Source organism: Aspergillus lentulus, assembly GCF_001445615.1.
Source record: "Aspergillus lentulus DNA, contig: Alt12, strain: IFM 54703, whole genome shotgun sequence".
NCBI lineage: Eukaryota > Fungi > Ascomycota > Eurotiomycetes > Eurotiales > Aspergillaceae > Aspergillus > Aspergillus lentulus.
This window is the reverse complement of record NW_028322115.1, coordinates 1,855,665-1,878,866: the sequence shown is the minus strand read 5'-3', so window position 1 is coordinate 1,878,866 and position 23,202 is coordinate 1,855,665. Positions and strand designations below refer to the sequence as shown.

At 53.8% G+C, this 23,202-nt stretch overlaps 8 protein-coding genes across 8 annotated transcripts; 3 read left to right on the top strand and 5 right to left on the bottom strand.

The window, feature by feature from the left end:
• Positions 1–18: 18 nt before the first annotated feature.
• On the top strand, positions 19–2,784 carry ALT_6544 (mitochondrial elongation factor MEF2; the record flags this gene model as incomplete). The annotated part of the gene is made up of 1 exon (XM_033558048.2): positions 19–2,784. The coding sequence occupies one exon, from the start codon at positions 19–21 to the stop codon at positions 2,782–2,784; it is 2,766 nt and encodes a 921-aa protein (XP_033413939.2).
• Positions 2,785–3,015: 231 nt separating this feature from the next.
• Positions 3,016–4,096, bottom strand: ALT_6543 (GTPase-activating protein GCS1; the record flags this gene model as incomplete). The annotated part of the gene is made up of 2 exons (XM_033558047.2): positions 3,016–3,393; positions 3,467–4,096. 2 exons carry the CDS (start codon positions 4,094–4,096, stop codon positions 3,016–3,018), a joined length of 1,008 nt encoding a protein of 335 aa, XP_033413938.2.
• Positions 4,097–5,362: 1,266 nt separating this feature from the next.
• ALT_6542 (RNA recognition motif domain-containing protein) lies at positions 5,363–6,794 on the bottom strand (the record flags this gene model as incomplete). Its single annotated transcript, XM_033558046.2, has 4 exons — positions 5,363–5,689; positions 5,741–5,977; positions 6,037–6,340; positions 6,595–6,794. 4 exons carry the CDS (start codon positions 6,792–6,794, stop codon positions 5,363–5,365), a joined length of 1,068 nt encoding a protein of 355 aa, XP_033413937.1.
• A 1,017-nt stretch (positions 6,795–7,811) lies between these two features.
• On the bottom strand, positions 7,812–8,916 carry ALT_6541 (uncharacterized protein; the record flags this gene model as incomplete). The annotated part of the gene is made up of 2 exons (XM_089600090.1): positions 7,812–8,791; positions 8,844–8,916. The coding sequence occupies 2 exons, from the start codon at positions 8,914–8,916 to the stop codon at positions 7,812–7,814; spliced, it is 1,053 nt and encodes a 350-aa protein (XP_089455552.1).
• A 996-nt stretch (positions 8,917–9,912) lies between these two features.
• ALT_6540 (DUF2985 domain-containing protein) lies at positions 9,913–12,049 on the top strand (the record flags this gene model as incomplete). The annotated part of the gene is made up of 4 exons (XM_089600089.1): positions 9,913–10,651; positions 10,713–11,096; positions 11,150–11,239; positions 11,292–12,049. 4 exons carry the CDS (start codon positions 9,913–9,915, stop codon positions 12,047–12,049), a joined length of 1,971 nt encoding a protein of 656 aa, XP_089455551.1.
• A 929-nt stretch (positions 12,050–12,978) lies between these two features.
• Positions 12,979–16,904, bottom strand: ALT_6539 (GRAM and VASt domain-containing protein; the record flags this gene model as incomplete). The annotated part of the gene is made up of 3 exons (XM_033558043.2): positions 12,979–13,682; positions 13,737–16,402; positions 16,480–16,904. 3 exons carry the CDS (start codon positions 16,902–16,904, stop codon positions 12,979–12,981), a joined length of 3,795 nt encoding a protein of 1,264 aa, XP_033413934.1.
• A 991-nt stretch (positions 16,905–17,895) lies between these two features.
• On the top strand, positions 17,896–19,764 carry ALT_6538 (uncharacterized protein; the record flags this gene model as incomplete). The annotated part of the gene is made up of 3 exons (XM_033558041.2): positions 17,896–17,919; positions 17,978–18,103; positions 18,172–19,764. 3 exons carry the CDS (start codon positions 17,896–17,898, stop codon positions 19,762–19,764), a joined length of 1,743 nt encoding a protein of 580 aa, XP_033413932.2.
• A 335-nt stretch (positions 19,765–20,099) lies between these two features.
• ALT_6537 (periplasmic beta-glucosidase) lies at positions 20,100–22,941 on the bottom strand (the record flags this gene model as incomplete). Its single annotated transcript, XM_089600088.1, has 10 exons — positions 20,100–20,877; positions 20,942–21,180; positions 21,234–21,531; positions 21,580–21,795; positions 21,848–21,916; positions 21,964–22,142; positions 22,198–22,382; positions 22,434–22,541; positions 22,598–22,690; positions 22,764–22,941. The coding sequence occupies 10 exons, from the start codon at positions 22,939–22,941 to the stop codon at positions 20,100–20,102; spliced, it is 2,343 nt and encodes a 780-aa protein (XP_089455550.1).
• Between the last annotated feature and the right edge of the window lie 261 nt (positions 22,942–23,202).

The window sequence follows — 23,202 nt, the reverse complement described above, 5'->3', positions numbered from 1 at the left end:
TGTCAATGATATCCGGTCATGGTTGCAGCTCCTTTCCTGCGCAGCTTTCCCCAGGCGGTGCGATTCAATCGTCCTAGAGCAGCTGTTGATGCTGCCAAGCGCCTTGGGTTGGGAACAGGACGAACCACGATCTCTAACAAAATATGTTTGCTTCGGAGTCAATATCAATCAAAGGGCTTCTCGACATCTACATCAAAATGGCAAGAGAAAATTCTGGACCGAACAAGGAACATTGGCATCATAGCCCACATTGATGCAGGCAAGACGACCACCACGGAGCGTATGCTCTATTATAGTGGCTTTACTAGAAGGATAGGAGACGTCGATGAGGGCTCTACTGTCACTGATTTTCTCCCTGCTGAGCGTGCGCGAGGAATCACTATTCAATCAGCGGCCATTACCTTCCACTGGCCGCCAAGCGCTGGGGAAAGTGATAAGAACGAAGTGCAGACCCCAAGATCTGCGATATCGCATACCATTAATCTGATTGATACTCCTGGACACGCGGACTTTACATTCGAGGTCCTACGATCGTTGCGCATCTTGGATGGCGCAGTATGCATACTCGACGGTGTAGCTGGTGTCGAGGCGCAGACGGAACGAGTCTGGCACCAGGCAAGCACCTATCGCATTCCCCGGATTGTCTATGTTAACAAACTAGACAGAGATGGGGCTGCATTTGGGCGGACGGTCAGAGAGGTAGGCTCCCGACTAGGAGCCTTCCCGGCTGTGTGCCAGATTCCGTGGTTTGAAAACGGCGACGGTCGCTTTGTTGGCGTAGCTGACGCGATCAACCTACAAGGCCTTCGATGGCAAGACGGAGACGGCAAGGTAGTCAAGATGCTGAGCCTTGCGCAGCTAGATGCCGAGGAGGCCCAACTCGGTAAGGAGCTCCGACGTGCCCGGATCGCGCTTGTCGAACTGCTGAGCGAGCACGACGAGGCGATGGTGGAGAAGTTCCTGGAATGCGATGAGGACCATCTTGCCGTTCCTCCGCAAGACGTCCTGGAGAGCCTGCGCCGGTGTCTCCTCGAGGAGCCAGGAAGCAACATCGTCCCCATTTTTGCGGGCGCTAGCTTCCGCAACATCGGAGTCCAGCCCCTGCTGGACGCCGTGGTGAACCTCCTTCCGAGTCCGCTCGAGGCCCCCGATCCGGAGGTCAGCATTGGAGGGGTTCAAGGAGGGTTGCAGCGCCTTCTCTCGGGCGAACTCCTTGTGGAGTCGAGCGAAAAGTCCCAATCTCCCAAGGGCAAGCAGAAGAAGAAGGCTGTCGCGCATGCAGAGTCCCAGAATGTGATGAAGAACCTGCAAGGATGCGCCCTGGCCTTCAAGGTAGTCCACGACGCCAAACGAGGTGTTTTGGTATATGTGCGGGTGTACTCTGGATCCCTGGATCGCAACTGCGTCCTGTTCAACACCAACCTCAACGTCTCAGAGCGCGCTCCGCGCTTACTCAAGATGTACGCCAACGATGCGGTGGAGGTGGATTCGATTCCAGAAGGACACATTGGTGTCGTGGTAGGCCTCAAACACGCCCGGACCGGTGACACCCTCGTCTCCTACGCGGGAAACAAAGCGACACCACCAGAGCCACTGAATACCCTGCAGTTGCGGCCCATCAACGTGCCGCCTCCCGTCTTCTTCGCCAGCGTCGAGCCCCACAGTCTGAGCGAAGAGAAGAAGGTGCAGGAATGTCTCGCGCTCCTCCTGCGAGAAGACCCTAGTCTGCATGTAACCGTGGACGAGGACTCCGGGCAGACCCTGCTGAGCGGAATGGGCGAGCTCCATCTGGAGATTGCTCGCGATCGCCTGATCAACGACCTCAGGGCCAAAGCAACCATGGGCCGCATTGAGATCAGCTACCGAGAAACGCCTCTGGGCCCGTCCCCCGCCGTAACCAGGATCTTCGACAAGGAGATCGCCGGCCGCAAGGGCAAAGCCGGCTGCACGGCCCTAGTCGAGCCATTCAACCCAGACACATCACCCGTCCCTGTACCCGACGCTCTAGCTGTCGAGAGCCGCGACGGGAACCAAATCATTATTCTCGCCCCCGACCTCCAAATCGAACGCACCAAGAAAGGCACCGAGGAGAGCCCCTTCCTCCCACCCGGCCTGGACGTATACACATTGCGCACCGCCCTGCAAAACGGCTGCCTGGCTGCCCTCGCCCGCGGGCCCCAATTCACCTTCCCCATGCACAGCACCCGCGTTACTCTCACCCTCGACCCGGCCGCACACATTTTTGGCACCGACACCACCCCCTCCGCTCTCTCCGCCGCAGCCCGCCTCGCCACGTCCGCCGCACTTCGCGATCTTCTCCCCTCGCCCACCCAGCCAAGTCCAGGAACCTCGCTCATGGAGCCCGTCATGAACGTCATCATCAGCGTCGACGAAGCCAGTCTCGGCGCCATCGTCCACGACATCTCCGCCTCCCGCGGCGGCCACATCGTCTCGCTCGACGAGGAGATCCCTATTACAGCTACGGATGCCTCGCCAGTGGGTGCGGGCGCCGAAGAACCCGTCGTCATCGACCAGAGCCGGATCTACGCACCCCCGGATCCCTTCGAGACGCCCTCCGTCGGCGTCGAGATCCCCACCGCGGTGAACCGGCCCCGCACCATCACGGCGAAGGTGCCGCTGAAGGAGATGGTGGGGTACCTGAAGCATCTCCGCAGTCTGAGTGCGGGTCGGGGCACGTTCGTGATGTCTGTCGATCGGTTTGAGGTTATGAGCGCGCAGAGACAGAAAGCTGTGCTGGCGGAGTTACGCGGGGGCTTTTATTGATAGGTAGCTCCAGCGCGCCCCTGCTGTACTATAAAATGTATACTACGTGTTCTACTACTCCCGTCATGATAAGTTGTATGTGTATGTACTTTTGGATGGCAGATGGAGATATGCTTGCCGCCTCAGCTGGCATGTAACGTAGCAGGATGAAACGCTCATTGAAATGGCAATCGTACTCTAAACCATCAAAGAACAATCACCCCCAACAACTACATACTCACCAACCGCAGGCTACCAATTATCATCCCACCCTCCCTCGTCACCCCCTCTTCCACCCGAAGACGCCGCCCCCGTCGCATTCCCCGACCCAGTACCAGACGACCCCCCAGTCGGCCCACCACCACTAGGCCTAATAGCCGTCGTCCCAATCGCACTCGACCGCGACGTATTCCGGCGGTGAGTATCTTGCTCCCCCAACGAAGCAAACTCATCCCAAAAATCCTTCCGCTCAGGCTCCTGGCGCCGGCGGGCCGCCGCCGCCGCGCCCTCATCAGGTCCCTCTACGAAGCGAGTCAGATGGTCCGCGGCGCCGCGGGCGCCAACCTGGATATTCTGGCCCAGCTGCGCAGCCTGGAGCCGGGCCTGGGCTGCGAATTCCGATTCAGCTATCTAAAGCACGCATTAGTCTACGCTTCCCATATAGGACAGTTGCTACGCTTTCAAGAGGGGAGGGGTAAGGTACCGTCTTCGCCGTAGGCTGGATATACATCTCATTGACCGTCTTCGCGCTCTTCCCAACAGCCGTCGTAAACCAGCCAAGCCCCTTCGTAAGCGCGCCGACGGGATCCTTCTGGAACTCGTCTAGGCCCGGCACCGGCCCGCGCGCGGGTGATGTCTTGGATCCTGCCGTGGGGGGCAAGCCGCCGCCGAAGCCCGTGAATTTCCCGCCCTGCGAGGGCGGCAGGGAGGCCGAGCGCGCTGCGTTCTCGGAGCCCAGTTTGGCGAAGTATGCCTCGTTGCGATCTTTCCTGCTTGCGCCGGCGGGGTCGAGGCCGTCGTGCGACGCGGGGGAGCCGGCGCCGCTGCCCCTGTTTGTGTTCGTGAATGGTGTGCTCGAGCGTGATGTGGATGGCTCCGCGGCGGGCTTTTTGGGCTTCGGTTGGCCGGGGACGTATTCGCGGCCTTCGACGGTGGCGGAGAGTCTTTCCTTCCATTCTTCGCCGACTTCGCCTTCGTACCGTTCCTTAATGGTGGAGTCTTCGAAGGTCCGGCCTTCGGACTGCGTAATGGGGTGGTTGTCGTAGAATGTCTTCCAGGGGTCGTTACCTCCGTTCTCCATGCGGAGGATCTCGGAGGTCTTGAAGGCGTCCATGGTGATAGAGCGGACGAAGGAGATGTGCACACCTAATCCGCGATGCGTGCCGGCGCAGTTGAGGCAGATGAAGGTTCCGAATTTAGGGGAGGCCTGGACAGGAGTGCCATGTCAGACTACTGTCCACGTATCCAGCTATGTGCATTGAAGCAATGGTGCGGGGGTTGAGGGTGAGGTCAAAGAGTGAACGAACCCATTGGGGCGAAGGAGCACCGCAGTCGCAACATTTGTCGTTTCCATTCGTCTTGGATATTTGAAGAAGCTAATTAGAGAAATCGTCAGAGTCAACAAAGGTTATCTCGATATGTGACAATCGCCGCAAAATGAGGAGACACATGCATACCTTGGCCTTCGTCTCTGGATCAACCTCCCACATTCGAGACATGCTGTGTGGCCTAAATCACAAACAGACAGCACTAATGAAAAAAACGAGAGCAGGTCAGAAGACAATGGCTCTATCAACCCCCTAAAACGCACTGGTGTGTTTGGAGTCGGAGCCGTCGCCGGTTCCCTAATTCAAGTTATTGGCGGGCCGCCCCCTCCACAAAAGATATTCGGTGGCCACAATGCAAGTTTTAGAAGAATAGAGCGATGAGTTGGATAATGATAGACAATAGGCAGACAAAAGATATATTGATCCAAATATGTCAGAACGAATAAATAGTGTCTATCCGCCCAAGGATGAAGATTGGTTGACTTCAGGCACCTGGTCGAGAATGAGCGCCAAGAGGTCTCCGTCAGACTACCGCATATGACGGAGCGCAGTGAAGATACCACGCAAAACGATTAAAACCCACTTATCAAGATTCATAATTACGGTACTGATGATTCTACAAAAACAAGAAGACATTCAAGGCCAGCCTTGCGGCATATTTCATAAGCTAAATGGTGGCTAAGATACAATACAGCGAATAAAGGCAAGATTCGTTAGAAAAGGTCGAGTCTCCCGTCATCACGAGATCCTACGCCGTGGGTCATCTCTCCGGGTAGGGAAGCCAGTTTGGCTGTCCCATATAAAACAAAGGAAAAAACATCATCATCAGTCGGAGCTCGTCCCCTGACCAAGTCGAACGGAAATGATATCCACAGCTTTCTTTTGATCGAGAAAAAGAAAACTTTTGTCGAAAAGAGCATCGTCACGATGCTTACATATGAATATAATTATCCATGCGCATTGGCCCTCACCCCTGCACCATCACTGACCCCGACTGACTTTCATCAGCCGAGAAACGAGAAACTTGTCCTGGAATGGAACGATCTTGACATCTAAGCAGCAGCTGGGGGAGTGTTCTCCTGCTCCTCAGCAGCAGGAGCGGCAGCCTCAGTCTGCTCACCGGTGGGGACGGCGTCATCCTCCTTGCCGGGGCTGTCGATGGCGACCTTGACGGCAATCTCACGACCCTCAATCTCCTTGCCATTCATCTCCTGAACGGCCTTCTCCTGGAGCTCCTCAGAGCCGAGAGTGACGAAACCAAAGCCACGACCTTTACGACGCTCGTTGCGGGCCTGGAGCTTCTTGATCATGAAACGAGGAATCGGGCGCAGGGCAATCTTGGCGGAAACAGGCTGGTAATCGGCAAAGATTTCCTTGAGCTGAGGAAGGGTTAGTAACCGAGCTCAGGTTAACTCAAGAAAGATACGTACCTTGTCCTCGGTCAGATCATAGGGCAGGTTAGCTACCATGACCTTGGTCTTGGAAGGGATGCCATCCTCGGGGGGGCCACGCTGCTTCTGAGGACGAGGAGCACGAGGCTTGCCAGTCTGCTTAGCGGACTCGGCAGCACCGGCATTAGTAGCCTCGTCGGCGACCTCGGTCAGAGGGTCAACCTGACCGGGAACGTTCGTAGGAGCCTCAGTAGTAGCGGGACCGTTCTGTTGGTTCTTGGTCATTTTGTCAGCAAGAAGTTGGGACACCAGTTCAAAGTGTAAGGGGAACTTACGCGACCTCCACGACCGAAGCGACCTCCACGGCCACGGCCGCGACCGCGACCACGGGCACGACCACCTGCCCGCTTGCGGCCTTCAGTGCCACTGGCGCCCTCACCGCCACTTGTAGCACCCTCCGCCTTAGCCTCGGCAGGCTCTGGCTTGCGGGCCAACTGAACAGAGACCTTGCGCTGAAGGATCTCCTTTCCGGAGAGTTCCTCGATAGCAGCAGTGGCCTCGTGAGCAGTGGCGAGATCCACAAACGCATAGCCGACAGGGCGGTTAGTGCGGGGATTCACAGGAATGGAGGTGCTTTCGCTGTAGAGAAATCATGAGTTAGAACTTGAGTTCATTTACGAGAAATAAAAAAAATTCAATTTAATGGAGCGATTCAATTCCCAAGTGTAGCTTTTCCAATGAGTGGCGCGGTGGTGGGCTCAGTGCTGTGACACACGTGGCGGCATCTACCCCAACAGTAGTAGCTGTGCTACCCGTTCCCGCAGCTACCAGCGCACTCAAGGATCCAAAGCGAAAACAGAAGAACTGAAGCTCAAGCAATGGCCGCAACTCACATCTTGTAGTTCTTGAAGAACTCCTTGAGCTCCCCCTCAGTGGTCGCGTAAGCGAGGTTCCCAATATACAGCCGACGTCCCTCATCGGCACTGACCGCTGCAGCATCGGTGGCCTGAGCCGGAGCAGGAGCAGTACCGTTGGTGGCCTCGGTGGTGGTAGGGGCCTGGTTGTCGGCTTGGTTCTCGGCGGCAGCAGACATCTTGAAAGACTGATGACACAAAAGGTAGGTGTGGTGTTGTTGAACGGACTTGACGAGATGCACGGATGTGGTTGATGTGTCACGGACTCAGGGAAAGCTTGAAGTGGCCTGCCTGTTCTTTTTGGACTTGACGTTTGACTTGACTTGATCGGTTGGGACCGGAAGAACTTGAAGAGGGGGGTGGAGGGAGGAAAAGGGTAGCTTGGTGCCCTAGATACGGAAAGTTGAGGGGGAAATCCTGGGTTTGATCTCAATTGAAGATTTGCCTTGGGAGGGAGAATGGGAAGTCGAGACGGAGAAAGGAGAAGGCGAGAGAAAAAGGGCAGCAGCAGCGGGCGGTGGCACGCTAGTCTGCTTATGGTAGGTTGATGCCTGAGGATATGATTTTCATAGCGCCCCGTCTGCGGTGCTCTCGGGGGGCGGTGAGCCCTGAGTCATCGGCGGTTGGCCCCTAAGCCTTAGGCATTGGATCCACCTAAGCCTTCCTAGGCCTTAGGGGGATCGAAAGGGCTCTCTTAGCTTCCATTAGGGACTCGTCCGCCAAAGCAGACCACGGAAAGTCAGGTTCTGGACAGTGTTGACATCACCGCTATCCACTCTCCGGTGGCTAGTAGGCCTAGTGTACCAAACATTGGAGCAATGTAGTCGGGTTAATAGTTATTACGGTGAGCTATGGTACGATTCACGAATTGCATATGCTATTTGTCATGCCAACCTAGGTCAGACCGGGGTAAACATGCTGGATTCATGGATAACGAGTAGAGAGGTATTGTGTTCTGCATTACCGGCGAATGCAGCCAAGACCACTATGGCAGATCCCAAGACTTGACAGTTTTAGGTAGTGAGCTCGTGCTCGTATCTGGGTTGGGCTCCACAGTCTACCAAACCCACAGCACTTTCGATCGCTGTTGACTGCCATCCATGAATTTCCTTAGCGATTACCATCGAATCGGATGTCTCCATGGTCTTTTGTCCCCCACTTGCAAGACCCCATTGTAGCTTGCAGTATGCTGAGCTTCAACGACGACTCCTGTTCTCCAGCCATCGACGCTCCACCAGCTCAACTTCCTCCTTGATCCTGGCATGCAACTCTTCCCATGTCCCATCTAGGAATACGCGATGAGAGATTCCGAGCGCTGGGTTTTCGCAAAGGGTCTCAACCATCTGTGTCTGCAGCCTTGCCCCTTGGCTTGGAGTGAAAATGGTCGTCCGGGTTGGCGGCTGCATCATCTGGTACATGCGTCCTCTTGGTTTCAGCACGCTCAAGTAGTACTTCCACCACTCATGGATCATCATATTACCAAATTGAGCTGTGGTGAGATGCTCTTCCTTCTTCCAGTTGAAATCGGGGTCACCCAGGATGGCAAAGATTAGCGCGCAAAATGCCACAGAGACTTCAGGGACTGTACATCCATGTTCTTGCGCAAACAATTCCCAAGGGAAGTTTTGTGTGACCGTCCACGCCATGTCTCTGAAGAATGATTCCGTGTAGGGATTTGCCCGCTGGGTACTGTGCTGTATATTTGGTCGATTTCCCGCCTGTATACCAGATGGACTTTCAGGCTGCCCGACAAAGGGTGCGATAGGTTGAGTGCCGCCAGAGTGTCCCACAGGCAGAGTGGAGTACTGAGCTCCAGGTCCAGCATCAAAGGGCGCGACAGCAGCGACAGCAGCGACAGGGGCGACAGGAGCGACAGGAGGGACGGGCCAACTGCGGTGCTGAGCGTCATACTGGCCAACATTCTGCGTATAGCTTGCTTGGTGACTGGTTGAGGCTTTGACTGGAACGGTCGAATCTATCTTCTGGCTAACGTTGATGCTTCCAACAGCCTTATTATTTGCCTTAAGGCTTGATTCGTTTGTCTCAACGGCATGAATTTTTTCTTTCTCTGGGGGTTTTGCCTTTTTGAGGACACCAGGCCCTGGATTGCTATTTGTCCTTTTGCTGGTCAGCCCGGACTCTTTCTTTGCTTGTGGCTTAGGCCCTTTGACTGTAACTAGTGAAATACATTAGCACTTCTTCCTCCGCATCAATCGGCTGGTTGGTACCATTGCAGAGTCTCTTGGCCGTTTTCGCGCCTGTATCAGACTTGAGGGTCCGAGTGGTCTTCTTCTCAGTCATTGTCCTAGTTGATTGGAATCCGATATGCAGATAACTGATGTGCTGTTGCTGTGTTACTCCCTCGTCCTCTGATATCATAGCTTGACACTTACTTATGCAGGGACTGTTTCAGACAGTAGTGTGCACTTTACTCCAAGGATTAATTGCAAAGCACAGCTCTTAGGAGAGATGTTTGCATAGAAGGCAGAGAGTATAGCACGGTAGATGTATACAGAGTAGATAAGGGCTTTTATATATTTATCTTGAGGAGTCTGTCAGTGAATGTAGGATAGATTTACTACAGTGAATTCTCCCACTACCATCATTCTTGCTTGATTAAGACATGCTTAAGTTTAGGACATTCACTGCGCGAGGATAGTTATCAAGATAATCTGTGCTTTTCGACTCAACATACCACTCTAGTTGTGTCTTGTTAACAGTAAGACAATTTAAGGCCTCAGGCATCAACTCTTTTTTCTCCAGGTGCAGCTTCGAGTTCAAATAACTCGACGTCAACAGTGATCTATTATTGCATATTATATTACTGTGGCTCGTGATAATTAATACAGCAAGTCTGGATGACAAAGTGCGAGATGAAGTAAAATTGTGCTGGCCAATCCTTGGAGAGACCATGGTGTGTCAGGACGATCTCCTCTTACGCCTCGACGTCAACCGGACAAGGACATCGCTAGCTGTGGAGACTGCACCACTGCAGACAACTCTTAGTGACTGCTTAGTGACGGGAATTCGAGGGGCAGATTGATAAGCCCAGAGAGAGCCATGGATGATACCCCATAAGGCCTTAAAGTGACTGATTAGTCACGGAGTCCGGCCTTCTTTCGGACATCCTGAATGGCTGGTTAGTGGTTCAGGTCCTGGTTCTCAACCATTGCCTTGGCCAGTGTCCAACATCCATTTCGCCTCTGCAAAACCTTCTTAAACTCTTCCCTGTCCTCTGCACCTCCTCTTCGAGAAAAAAGGGAACTACACTCGTCTTTTCTCTTTCAGTTATCCCCAATGGATCGCATAGAGCCTGTGGGCGGCTCTTCCGATGCCTCCGAGGACCACCACCCGCCTTCTTCCAACGATGCGATACCTGGAGCGACAACGTCATATCTCCGACCGCGCGCTCCGTCACTCCGCTCGCGCCGTCCAAGTATCCGCATCCAACGCCCACCCTCAATCAATAGCCTCAACCTACAGGCGCAGGTAAATGCGGACAAGAGTAATACGCTGAGCGTGGACTCTGAGGACGCATTAAATTCTCGAAGAAATTCTCATATCCTAGGGCCCGACGCTACCAGAGCCGTTCAGAATGATGGGACAGCGAATGATGGGATTCGCGATGGAGATGATGGCGATGCTGTCTGGCAGGGCCGCCGGCGTAGCAGCTCCGAGCCTCGTCCAGGTCGTTGGTCGGCGTCCACGCCGTTCGTCCCTCCGCTGTTGACGACAGGTGATCAGACGAACGTGATGCCCATGTATTCTCTGAAGGAGGAGCCGTCAAGCCCTCAAAGTCCAATTGCCGAGCTTCCTTCTTCCCAGCCCTTTTCGACAGCGCTCCTTGAGCCTCCTCCACCGGTAATTCCAAGAAGAGGAAGCCGGAATGTCTTGCGTCGGACCAGCGAAGCAGCTCTCAATCGATTCTCGCGGAATCGCGCGTCAACTGTCAATGGCGCTGTTCCTGTCACGCCGCCTCCGAATCCGAATGTCAATGAATATCACCCTCACATGGTAGATGTGCTGGACGTTATTGGTGAGTACTTGTGAGCGAAAATTTATATGCGACCAGTTGCTGATCAGGGTACACTCTGCAGACCCCGAAGTAGCGGCTTTATCTACCCTCACCAACGTGCAAAACTCTCTCTTTGTTCCCAACCTAGGTAGTTGGATCAACCGCATGCCCACATATACCCTCTCGCCGCCCAGCCCTCGCGATGAGTCAAGTACAGAGGCCGAGGAGGGTGAAACAACAGAGACAGACACGAAGCAGACCCGTCCGACATTAGCCACCCGTCTTTCCTCTGTGCTAGACGAGGGCCCCGAGTGCCAATTTGCTGTTCTCCCCGAGGAAATGACTTTGGAAGGATGGACGAAGGAAGAAATGGAGGAGTTGAACGATCGGGTCCGACATATGTTACATTCGCGACGTTCTGCGTTCAAGCGGTCTATGGTTGGATTTGGCAAATACGTATCGAGACGTAAGTCACTTGACGCTCATGTTTACGGTGCTCGTCTGGTTCGTGGCTGATAGAAGTTTTGTCGACAGCGCTCGGATTTTTGGTTACTTTATACGCAACTCTCATCACCCTTTTTGGTCTCGCCTGGGTGCTTTTCCTTATTGGTATGGCCTCCTCCTTAGGTATTACCGAATCCAGATGCTAACATACACAAAGGCTGGATAAATGTGGGAGGAAGGCAACTCTACGTCATCAATGTCATTGACAACGTCCTCGTGGCTTTATTCGCTATCATGGGTGACGGGCTGGCCCCCTTCCGAGCCATCGACACCTACCACATGATCTTCATCGCGCACTACACCTTTCTAACCTGGAAGATCCGCAAGAAGCGCGACCTCCCTGCGCTCAAGGACAAGAACGACCTCCCCGAGCGCCGCGAAGCAGACGTCGACGTCGACATGGAACTCGGCGACTCCCCCAAGGATGAAGAGCACGAGTTCTCCGTCCTCAACTCCACCCAACAGCGCAAACTCATGCACCACCAAGAGAAATTCGCCAAATCCCACACCTTCTACAAGCCGCACGAAACATACACCCACCACGCCTTCCCACTACGCCTCCTCATCGCCATCGTCGTCCTCCTCGACTGCCACTCCCTCTTCCAGATCGCCCTCGGCGCCTGTACATGGGGCATCAACTACCACGTGCGCCCCTTCGCCCTCACAACCGTCATCCTCTGCTGCTCCATCACTTGCAACATCATGGGCGGCGTCCTGATCATGATCGGCGACCGCCGCACCCGCAAGAAGGACGTCGTCGAGCGCCTCTTCCGGCAACAGCTCACCGAGGAAGCCGCCAAGAAAATGCAGAAGAACAAACGCAAGGAGGAAATGCGCAAATCAATCGAGCTGAGGAAGTCCTTGGATCAGTCTCGCAAGTCGCTCGATCGAAGTCCGTTGAAGGTTATATCCTAGCGTTGACTGCATCATTCCTCTGCCTCTTTCCGCTGTCTGCTATATTATGAAGACCACGAGTATACCCGATCGCTCTGGGCATCGGTGCGCCCCGTCGCCATGTACTAATATCTGCCTGTGCGATCACCTATTCACCCTATCTAATTACCTGCAGTTTACATCTCACATTATATATGTGCATTATAATAATGGCTCTGATTTATAAGCATCTTGGAGTTGATTTGGATTTCATGGTCTCTCTGTGTGCTTGAGTGTTGCTATATAGTTTGTTTGCTTGACAACTTCCTAGCGATTTTTCTGCTGAGTTAAGGGCCATTTAGAGCTAGAGCATTTTTTTTTTTTTTTCCTTTTGGTCCGAATCTTGATGTGATTGCTCCAACTCCATAAGCCTCCATGCCTCGTAACATGATTTCATATCTCTCATTACGGATCTACCAGCGGTAGTGACCTCAAATTGTACCTTGACAAAAGATTTTGCATTCTATGCACTGAGCGAAGTAAAAATCGTCCTATACAACCCAAGAGAGTGTCCGAAAACAAGAGATAAAAAGAAAATAAAAGCGAGAGGTGATATGGACATGCAGTTGGCGCTCATTTACAAGACTTTCAAATGCCAAAGGAAACTATCGAGGCTCAAGCAAACTGTACAGAGATACGAGGAAGGAGACAATTGCTGGGGGAAATGTGAGACTGGATCTCACGCCAATAGCTGAACGCTGTTAAACATAGATTTTGAGAAATCAAGACGAAAGTTCAGTCATCTCGGAGAGCAAACGACCCGCTGGACAAGGTTATGGAGGTACGGAAATTGAGAGGGAAAATGAATCCAAGTGAGTGGCACGTCAAGTCTCGGTTGATCGCCAACCAAGGTGTCGGACGTGGGATTTGATAGGTGTGTGAGAAACGGCTGTGATGCATTCCATGGGCATTCACAGTTCACGATGTAGAGCCTCATCGTCGGTAGTCTTTTGCGAGTTTCGTCTGCTCAATATCTCTTCGAGGACGTCGAGCCGCTCGCGAGTAGTCCTGATAGCATGGTTCATCTCGCGATCAGACATCCTCTCATTGCGCAGCTTATCCTGTAGCTGAGAGGAACCCTGGCGCAGCTGGGTATCGGTGGGTCGGTTAGCTGCCGGAAAGGCCATCCCTTCCATGCCAACTCGATCCTCCAGCCAGCTCCAGAGTTCACTCTCCTCCCTTCGCCACATTTCTTCATAGGCAGCCAGCCGTTGAGGTAATGAATAACCTGGACATCCAATATCATGCGACACCCGCGACGTTTGAGAAGGGCTTCGGAACAAGACCATGAAAAGCAGAATGCCAATAACCAGAATAGCAATATTGCCACTCAACACCGGCTTGAGGATATCCACAACAGGGCCAAGGAGCCCATGAACCGGCTCCAGAAAGCCCCAAGACTTGGCCTGCGACACAGTCGCATCCTGAGTTGTGTTAGAGACCACAGTGGCTGCCTCTTCGGCCCCTGTATCGTTCTTTCTACGTTTACCAGTTTTACCGCCTGCTTTGGTAGCGCCAGCGCCACGAGCACGGGGAGCAACAGCGGCTTTGAGCGCAGCGACAAGCTCGTTGCCGAACGTCGTTTGGCCATCAATGGCACCCTTTTCGATAGGACCTATATGTTCTTAGGGTTAGTCTACGTTTATCAAGCTGCGAAAACAGATATTACCTTTCAACCAACTCTTGCCCGACCATTCAATCGTGCAGGTCATAAAAAACCGTGTTTGATTGCCCGGTGCCCACGTGAACAAATATTTGGTCTTGGTGCAAAATACATTCCCACTGGGCACATCGGGAGTCTGCGTCGAAAGGGTGACGAGAACAGCTTTCTCTAGGTCCAGAAAATCCAAGGTTTCAGTGCTGATGCACTTGGTCTGCTTGGGACCAATGGAGCCATTGAGCGGTTTGATGTATGAGTACTTCCTGGTTCTGCTTTCGTTTGTAAGACCTTTCGTTTCACTCTCGAACTGGAGTTCGCCCGACTTCTGGTTTTCAACAAGGAACTTGGGAATGAACGAGCCGGATGACGGCCCAAAGACGTAAGAATATACTTTACCGAGAGGGGCTGGGATGACTTCGTCTTTGATGACTTTGTCATACTGGCCGTTGGGCTCGGTATACTCCGTTGGCGGGTGAGTCGCCGGGCCCGGGAAGTCAGCGTCTGCATCCCCACCTGGACTCGGTTTGCCAGACTTCGACTCTCCGTTGGAGTTGGGCACCGCAGCCGGCGCTGTACCATTGCCATTCTGAAGCAGACCAGAGGCTTGCCTGCTCAGACCTTTCGTAGGGAGTGAGCGCTCGCTGGCGTTCGCACTGGCGCCTCCTGGTCCGAAGACGCTTTCAGCATTGTCACCCTCCTCATCCTCATCGTAGATCTCTTCGTCCTCGTCATCATCGCTCTCAACTTCGCTCTCGCCAGCCTTTTCGGTTTTATCACCGGTACCGGTCGCAACCCTTGTTCCGTTTACGGAGCTCTTGAGGGCCGGGTGGTTGATCTTCCAGATGTTCACCATCAGGTCATACGTGGACTCTCGACTGAGTAGACTTCGGAAAGTATGACGAGCGTGCAATGTCTGGATGGCTATTGCATTTGGAAACACCATCGCAGTTGACTCTTTCTCTATGGCCACGATTTCATCGAAACTGATAACGAGAGTGGTAACCCAGCCAAGGATGTTGCTGGAGAAGCAAATGTGCCCTTCGGAGATGTAGATACGCCCCGCCAGGATGATCTCTCTCTGCAATGCACAGCTGTAATCTTCAATTAGGTAGTCATCCTCGGGAACACTACGGAACAGTTGATGGAAATCCCGGTTTCTCTTCTTACTCGCCACAGCGAACCCTGTCAGGCGAGGAACACTGGCATTGGCGCCCGGTACCCCCAGAGCAATAGCGCTAGCACCAACCAGTCCCACCGTTGATGCGGTCGCACCGGAAGAGCCTCGATGACGCCTCTGAGCCAGTCGACTTCGCACGCTTCCGCTTCGATGAGGCCGAGTGCCAGTGTCGCCCTCGAATATGCTGCCGCTCGGAGTGGTCTGATCACCATCCGCGCGTGAAAGGGAGTTGGTTGATTGCAACTCCAGGCCGTCCTCTGCCAAATGTGCTGACGATTGTTCAGAAGGTTTTTCATAGGCCATATAGACCGCACGCGCAGCGTGTTGATCCTCAAGTCTTGCTGCCTCCTCATCTTTCTTGTATGCGGCACGTTTCTCGGGTGCCCTATCAGGCTTCGTGATCACAACGCCATCAGGAGTGGAAACAGAACCGCCAGAGGGCGCATCAATGTCAAGATGGCTGAAATTCAAGTCCCCGGACCCCAGCGTATCGATGGCAGATGGTTTCCTTTCCCCGGTTGGCCTCTCATTCTCTTTCGAGCCTTCCGCTGTGTCCGTGGACTGTGATTCGTCAGAGGCTGCGGGTTCAGGTTGGGTCACTGTCCGCGCCTTTGCTTGTGGATTGAGGCTGCTACTCAGAGTCGACGCGGCATTCTGAGCGGCAGAAAAGACGGAGGAGAAGAAGCCAGTTTGCTGGTTGCTGGACGGAGACCTGGAAGGAGCTTTAGGTTCTTCGGCGGTAGGGGTCAAGGCGGATATAGAGTTTGAGAGTTTACTAGGCTTGTGAGACGCAGAGGACGCAGACCGGACACGTCGGTGCGAGATCATGTTTCCAGACGTGCTTACAATGACGCCCGACGGTAGGTCCTTTGACTTGACAGACTCTGGAGACTCTGTCACGTCAGGGGAGGAGAATAATTTAGGGAATTCTGAGCGACTATTAGTCGGAGTGGGCGGGGTCACGGTTGTTTGAGGTGCAGGGTGCGCAGTATGTGGCGGCGTTCTGGGTGGGTTGGGTCCATCAGGAATCCGCAGAGGTTTGTCCTCCTTGACATCCGTCAGAATTAGCGGGGGTACAGAAGGGGGCTCGACTTCCATGGTCTGGCTTCGCTTCGATGAGAGACTGCTTCTTCTGCTCAACAGGCCGGGGCTCTTCGTACTCGCGCCCGAGGTAGAAGATGTTCGTTCGCGATTGGTATCCTTCTTGTTTGAATTGGAGCTAAACGCATTTTTCAGCCGCCTGCCCGGCGAGACGCTGCGCTTCTTACTGCTGCGCTCCTCTGGGATACTCAACATAGGGCCCGATGCGGTCGCAGGTCTGGAGAGTTCTCCTTCCAGGAAAGTCTCCGAGGCAGTTGCACTAGGCCCACTGACGGCGGATTCGACGTCTGCCTGCGTCTCGTCGGTGTCATTCGGGTCCACAGAGGTAGTCTTGATTAATGGGGAGGAGGAAGTGTAGAAGCCGGTATGGGAGTTTCGAGTAGTGAGAGGAGGAGTCCTTGAGATGTAACGGGGGAGTGTCAGTAACTAAAACGCTTCTCCTGTATGGTAGAGGAGCTATGCGTCAACGCTTACCGATCAGGCTCTGAGTCGTCAGTTAGGAGAGTGATGACTTCGCCTGGCGGGCTCAGATTGTCATTCGCCGACGAGGACTCGCCGCGAGACTCGTTTGATCGACTCTTCTGTAGGTCCTGGTCATTCTCTGAGACTAGTGACAGTTCCTCCGTTTGCTTCTGCTCCTTCTCCTTCTTTCGCTTCCGCCGAGCATTCAGTAGCTTGGACAACCCGCTGGAACCTGCCTTTGCGGTTTCGGCTACTTCGCCTGCTTGTGATTTAGGTCTATCAGAACCGGATGAGATTGAAGCGCGCCCATTGCTGCGGCCGGAGCTCCACATGGCGTCTAAGTCGGCGGGAGTGGTCCAGGTTCGATTGGATTTACTGAAACCTTGTGGTTCAGTCTGGGGAACCGGAGGAGGCTCCGGTATAGTGGGTTCCTCCATGAGGAATATAGCGGAGTGCGGAAAAAGGGAAGGTAAGGAGGGGACGGGTCGAGGAGCCGACACAGAATGTGAGTAATGTTTACACCAGTCCAATCAATGGCCTGAAGGAAACCTTTACGCCGGTTCTTGAGTGTGGCAGAATCAAAGTATAGAATCCTTGCCTAAGCGTCCATCAACAACTGGTGGCTGGAATTCAGGCTGTACAATTATAGGGAGGAGGGGGAAGAAACAGCATGGGGGGGAGCGGTTGTGGACGACCGCATTCCCAGCAGCATGGTTTCACAACAAATGGAAAAGAATGTGCTGGTTTTCTACTTTCGAAAAGTCGAGGGATCAGAACTTGTAGATCAAGAGTAGATAAAAATGGAGCAGAATGAACGAAAGTCAGCGAGGGACACGATGGAGAAGAAGCTTGAGAAGGCCACTTGGAAAATGACGACGACCGCCGAGAGGTTCACCTCCGCAGCAGCAAGCGGCCAGCCGTATTTGCATTACCACCTCCCCTATAAGGCCGTGCACACTCAGCATGTACCTAACGGCTGTCATGAAGCGGTATTACAACTTTCGGAAGTCACCCTGGACCCGGCCCACGCTTATTTTTGGATTGGGAGTGGAGTCCGTGGCTTTCTTTACGGTACATATTTTTGGCATCGAGATTCTAGATCAACCATCTAGGGTTGATAAGGGGCAGGAGTACTACTGAACAAGTTACATAGCAAAGGTAGTACTTCCAAATTCCTCCTGTTCCTGAAGGATGTAAGATGAGATTGTCCGGATCAGGACCTAAGGTATATTGCAAAAGGTAAAGGTAATGTCACGGTTCCATTGATGCCTTAGGCTCATACGGCATTCATTCACTTTTTGGCGGTCTGCGAATGGCGTCACTTCCTCTTATCACGTTAGCTCTTCCTGCTCTTCCTGCCATCTCACTGAGCTGCTTTTGACAACTTATACAAGATCATTAGGCACAGTCTGCATCCATGCAGCAGCCATGGAGACTGCGCCGCTCACCTTGGTAAGTGCTGGTCCTCTATGTTCCACCGTATTGCATCCTACTAACCCCACCAAATTAGGCTCATACCCACGCACGCAACGCCGTCCTAGAGACGCGCAAAGCCAACCCCGTGGCAGCGAGTGAGGAACACGACTTGGCTGCTGGCGAATTTGCGACGGCTGCACAAAATAGTTTCGACCGTGAGGTACATTTGCATTGCTGAAATCAACATTCAGTCAAGATCTAACGCGGTGTTCATTATCTGTCTCACAGGCCTTGCGTACTCTCCAACTGCTTGAGCAGCATCATAAGAAGCTCGCTCAAATCCTGCGCTTTCAACATGAGAATCCAGTCAGTACTACGTCCGCTGCCACTGCGCAGACGGGAACTGGAGAATCAGAAACGACCAAGATATCCCCGATCTCGCCAGAGCAAGCGCAGCAGCAGCCGCCTAGATTGGTTGGCAACACTCGGTTACCGGCAAGAGAAACCTCCTCCATTGCCAGCAATCTGGCTTCTGCACGAGGAATACCGTCTCAACCCCGCCGTGCCTCTCCCGTTTCCCCCGCTGTATCCTCGCAACAGGCGGGGGCGAGGATGACCGAGGGTCCCAGCAAGCTGAAGACCGGAGAGTCAAGACTACGAGGAACGCAAGCCCACAATTTAAGGGACCGTCCGAGCGGCGTCTCCGCATCAAAACAACCCTGGTCCCCGCCAGTCACCAGTCCTACCGAGATCACATCTCAGCAATTCGTCCCGCCGGAAGCGGTCGAACCAGGTCGGCAGAAGAACAAGACCACACCCTCCGAGGAGCCCTTCCAACGCTTCTACTCGACTTTTGAAGGTCTCATCTCTAAGATTTCTGCGCCTCTAGCATTTGCCGGTCTGCCGCTCGGATCAGAGACATCCACACAGTCCGACCAAGCAAGACGCAAATCATCCGCCGACACCAAAGTCGATCGCCATCAAGCAACCTCTGGCCGACCCGGCCAGTTCACCGAGCCAGACGTCAGCAAGATCTTCTCCCGCGCCGCCCTCCGCGCGATCCGCGACTCAAACGGCAACGGAGCGGGAAACACCGCAGAATCATTCTACGTCGTGCCTACTACAGGGGGCACAGTGTCATACGCCGGCATCCTCACCCGAGCCGAGAAGGAGGCCCGACGCAACAGTTTTGATGAGGCAGACGATGATTTTGTCGATGCGCGCGAGACTCCCGCATCGCCTGAGCTACGCCAGAGTGTGACGGGCTCACGCGGCCGGGCGAGTCGCGCCGCAGACAAACTCACCAGCCTGCACAACCCCAAAACGATGGAGGAACTGCAGATGGAGAATCAGGCGCTCAAGCATCTGTCCGATACCCTCTCCAAACGGCTGCACATGTGGGAAGTCAACGCGCAGTCATCCTCCATGGCTTTGCAGCAGTCTCTGAAAGCAATGCACCACCACAACGGCTCGTGGCCCGACCATCCTTACGGTGCTCAGAGCTCCTCCGCTGCTGTGTCCCCCTCCGCTGCGATGGATTCGGACCAGCGTATGAAGGAACTGGAAGACCGCATGCGCCGCAATGAAAAGGAGCTGGAGCGCGTCCGCCGTGAGAACGAGAAACTACGGGACGTCTTGGGCCGCTACCGAGAAAGATGGGAGAAACTGAAGGAAGGAGCGAAGACTAGACGGGCGGAGGGTAGGGCTGCTACGGGTTCTTCTACGGCGGATACAGTCAAGAGTAGTGACAAGCCCGGAACTACTCCCAATCCGGATCCCAAAACCCAGGAGCCGACTGAGAGTGCCAAGTCAAAATCGGATGGCGACACGGAGAATGAAAGTACGGGGCCAGAGGCGAAAGGGGATACCTCTGATAGCTAGCTGCCGGGTGGCCACACCATGTCGGTTGGGTTGTGCTAGACATGGCGACATCCTCCCCAGGTTCTTCAAAATGTGTTACAGTCCAAGCCTCATTCATTGTCACAAGATGGGAAAGTATCAGTAAAGACAAATTGTCATGTTAACATATTTCTATGCCGAGGCACAACTCCATGGATAAGGCCATGGATACTATAACATATGAGGCATAAGCACAATCTACCAAATGCCAGTGTCACACTCTGTGGACATGTTGGCAAATAATTCTTAAATAAACTATATACACCAGCCTTGCACAAACCTGGGGACCCCAACAAAAAGCTTCAACAGGATCTACTCTACTGCACGTAAAAGGTAGCATTACCCCTAATATCCGCGGAGCTGCTTCCCACCAACGCAGTGAACGCCCCAGGCTCCACGACATACTTCATCGCCGAATTCCACAGCCCCAGATCCTGCACCTTGATCTGGATCTTAACAGTCTTGGTCTTCTTCGCGGGGATGACCACTTTCTCGAACCCCTTGAGCTGGCGATTCGGCACAACCACCGACGCAATCTCATCCTGGATGTACACCTGCACGACCTCCGTCCCATCCATGCTCTTGTGGGTATTTGTCACGTCAACGCTGACGGTGACGGTATCCGAGGCAGTGACGTTCGCCTTGTCGACGGTGACAGGCCCATACTCGAACGTGGAGTAGCTCTTGCCGTAGCCGAAGGGGTACCAGGGGAGGGGGCTGCCGAAGACATACTGGTGGCCGAAGTCGAGGGTGCCGTCGGGCAGCTCGTAGCCGGAGTCGCCGATGGAGCGGGCGGAGTTGAGGTAGTCATAGTAGATGGGGAGGTCGCCGACGTAGGAGGGGAAGCTGACGGAGAGCTTGCCGGAGGGGTTGTAGTCGCCGAAGAGGACGTCGGCGAGGGCGTTGCCGCCTTCCTCGGAGGGGTAGAACTGCTGGACCAGCGCGGCGGTCGAGTTGGAGAGCCAGGTCTCAGTCACGGGCTTGCCGCTGCTGAGGACGACGATGGTGGGGACGCCGGTGTCGACGATGGCCTTGATGAGGGGGGCTTGGGCGCCGACGAGGGAGAGGTCGTTTACGTCGACGTGTTCGCCGGTTCTGCGGAGGGTTTTAGTACGACCTGCAGAACATCCGGTTGAACTGGGGGGAAAGGGTGACTCACGTTGCGTTGAGCCCTTGCCACAGCTCCATCTGGTCTCTCGACCAGGTGCCAACGACGACAATGGCCACGTCGGATTTCTTAGCTGCCTCCACGGCCTCGGCGAAGCCGGACTGGTCGTTGCTCCAGCGCTCGCAGCCCTTGGCGTAGTGGACGTTTGCCTTCTTACCGACTGCGGCCTTGATGCCGTCCAGGGGCGTGACACCTCGGTACTGGCTCTTGTAGACCACGTAATCTCCGTACTAATCATTATGAGCAACGTTATTCATGTCATGAGCTTTGCAGAGGCACTTACATTCATGAATCCATGGGCCATGGGTCCAATAACGGCAATGTCACCCTTCTTCTTCAGAGGGAGCGTGTTGTTGTGGTTTTCCAGCAAAACAATGGACTCCTTGTCCAACTGTCTAGCGAGCTTGACGGCTTCCTTGCTGTGGATGAGCTTGTTCCATTTAGACTCGGGAGCGGCGGGATAAGGGTTTTCAAAGAGGCCCATCTCGAACTTCACCCTCAGCAATCTGGAGACGGCGGTGTCGACAGTCTTGATATCAAGCTTGCCGGCCTTGACCAGTTCAGGGATCTTCTGGAAGTTGCTTTACATACGTCAGCAAGGAACAATCAGACCCCAGGCAAAAACTTACAAAGAACCACCGCCCATCTCGACGTCGTTACCGGCGGGAAGAACCTGGAGAGTGACGGCGTCCATGTCAATAGGGTTGCTCCTGCAGAGCTTGAACGCCGAGCACAATCTATCTGTGCCGCCGGCATCACTCATGACAAAGTAATCGTAGCCCCATTCGCCTCTCAGGATCTCGGTCAGAGTATGGTAGTCCGAAACAGCAGGGACGCCGTCATATCTAAGCAAAAGTTGTCAGCAGCGTCTTACGGTCACAGTCAAGACACACTTACGAGTGATAGGCACTCATGATACTCCATGCGCCAGCGTCAATGATCGCTCGCTTGAACGACGGGAACCAACTTTCTAGGTCAGTGTTTCATTCTAGTCCTGATGCCCGGCCACTTACGTTGTGCGCAGGTATCTCTCGCCTCCTTGAACAGGAGCAGTATTGATACCCTGTTCAGGCTGGCTGAATCCTATGAAATGCTTGACCATCGAGGAGACGTTGAGGCTCTGGAGACCCTTGACGTAGCTATAACCCATCTCTCCCGAAAGATATGGATCTTCGCCGAATGTTTCTTCAACCTAGGAGCAGGTATGTTAGTTCCCTGCATGATAGACGATTGATCGCATGGCCTACCCGACCAAACCGCAGCTCGCGAGCCAGGTCCACGACAGGAGCAAAGAGCTGGGTGACCCCAAGTGTACGAGCTTCCTGGGCCACGTATTTGGCCATCTCTTGGACTAGCTCTCTGTTGAAGGAGCAGCCATACGCAATAGGCGAATTGAAGATTGTCGCGTTGCCAATCAAGAAACCATGAATACCTATAGCAGCCATCAGCATTTGACAAGAGTGAATCCTCTAATCAGCCATACCCTCTGTCTGGACAAGCGCCGGAATTCCAAGCGTCGTGTTCTGCATGAGATAATCTTGGGCTCTCTTGACATTGGTAGCAATCCAATCCCAAGAAACGGGATAGCCAACTGGAAAAGATTGTCAACGCTATCATTCGCTTGAAGTCAGGATCCGGTTTGTCTACCATAGAACGAGCCCGCTTTCATCTTCATATTCTCGACGAGACCGGTGTAGTTGAATGCTCCACTGGTAGAATTCATCCAATTGGTAATATCACCTACAACCAATGCAATTAGCTCTGTCAATGAACGGGATCATGGAAAACCAAAGGGAGCACAGTATCAACGAACCCTGCATCAGTTGTGCCATCTTATCCTCGATCGTCATCCTGCCCAGAAGATCGCTCACTCGGTCTTCCACAGGCGCATTGGCATCTTTGTACAGCGGCGTTGAAGCAGCCTGTCCTGTAGACAAAGCCGAGACAAGCTGCAAGAGCAGCAAGCTCTTGGAGAGAAAAGTTCCAACCATCCTGGTGCGAAGATGGATAGATTCAAACCGTCAGTTTAGAAACTATAATGGCGAGTTCTCTCCTCAGCGAGCCATGCAGGGGACAGAGACACAGCCAGAAAAAGAAAAAGACAATTGATCCACGAGGGAGGTACGCCGATTTATCTATTTACCACGCTGCTGCAATCTGCGCTCTGCAGTCTCCGCAGTGCACGCCATTGTCCAGTAATTACTCTCGTGTCTCGGCATGTGGCTAGGCCATGCTCGGAAAGGAAAAAAGGT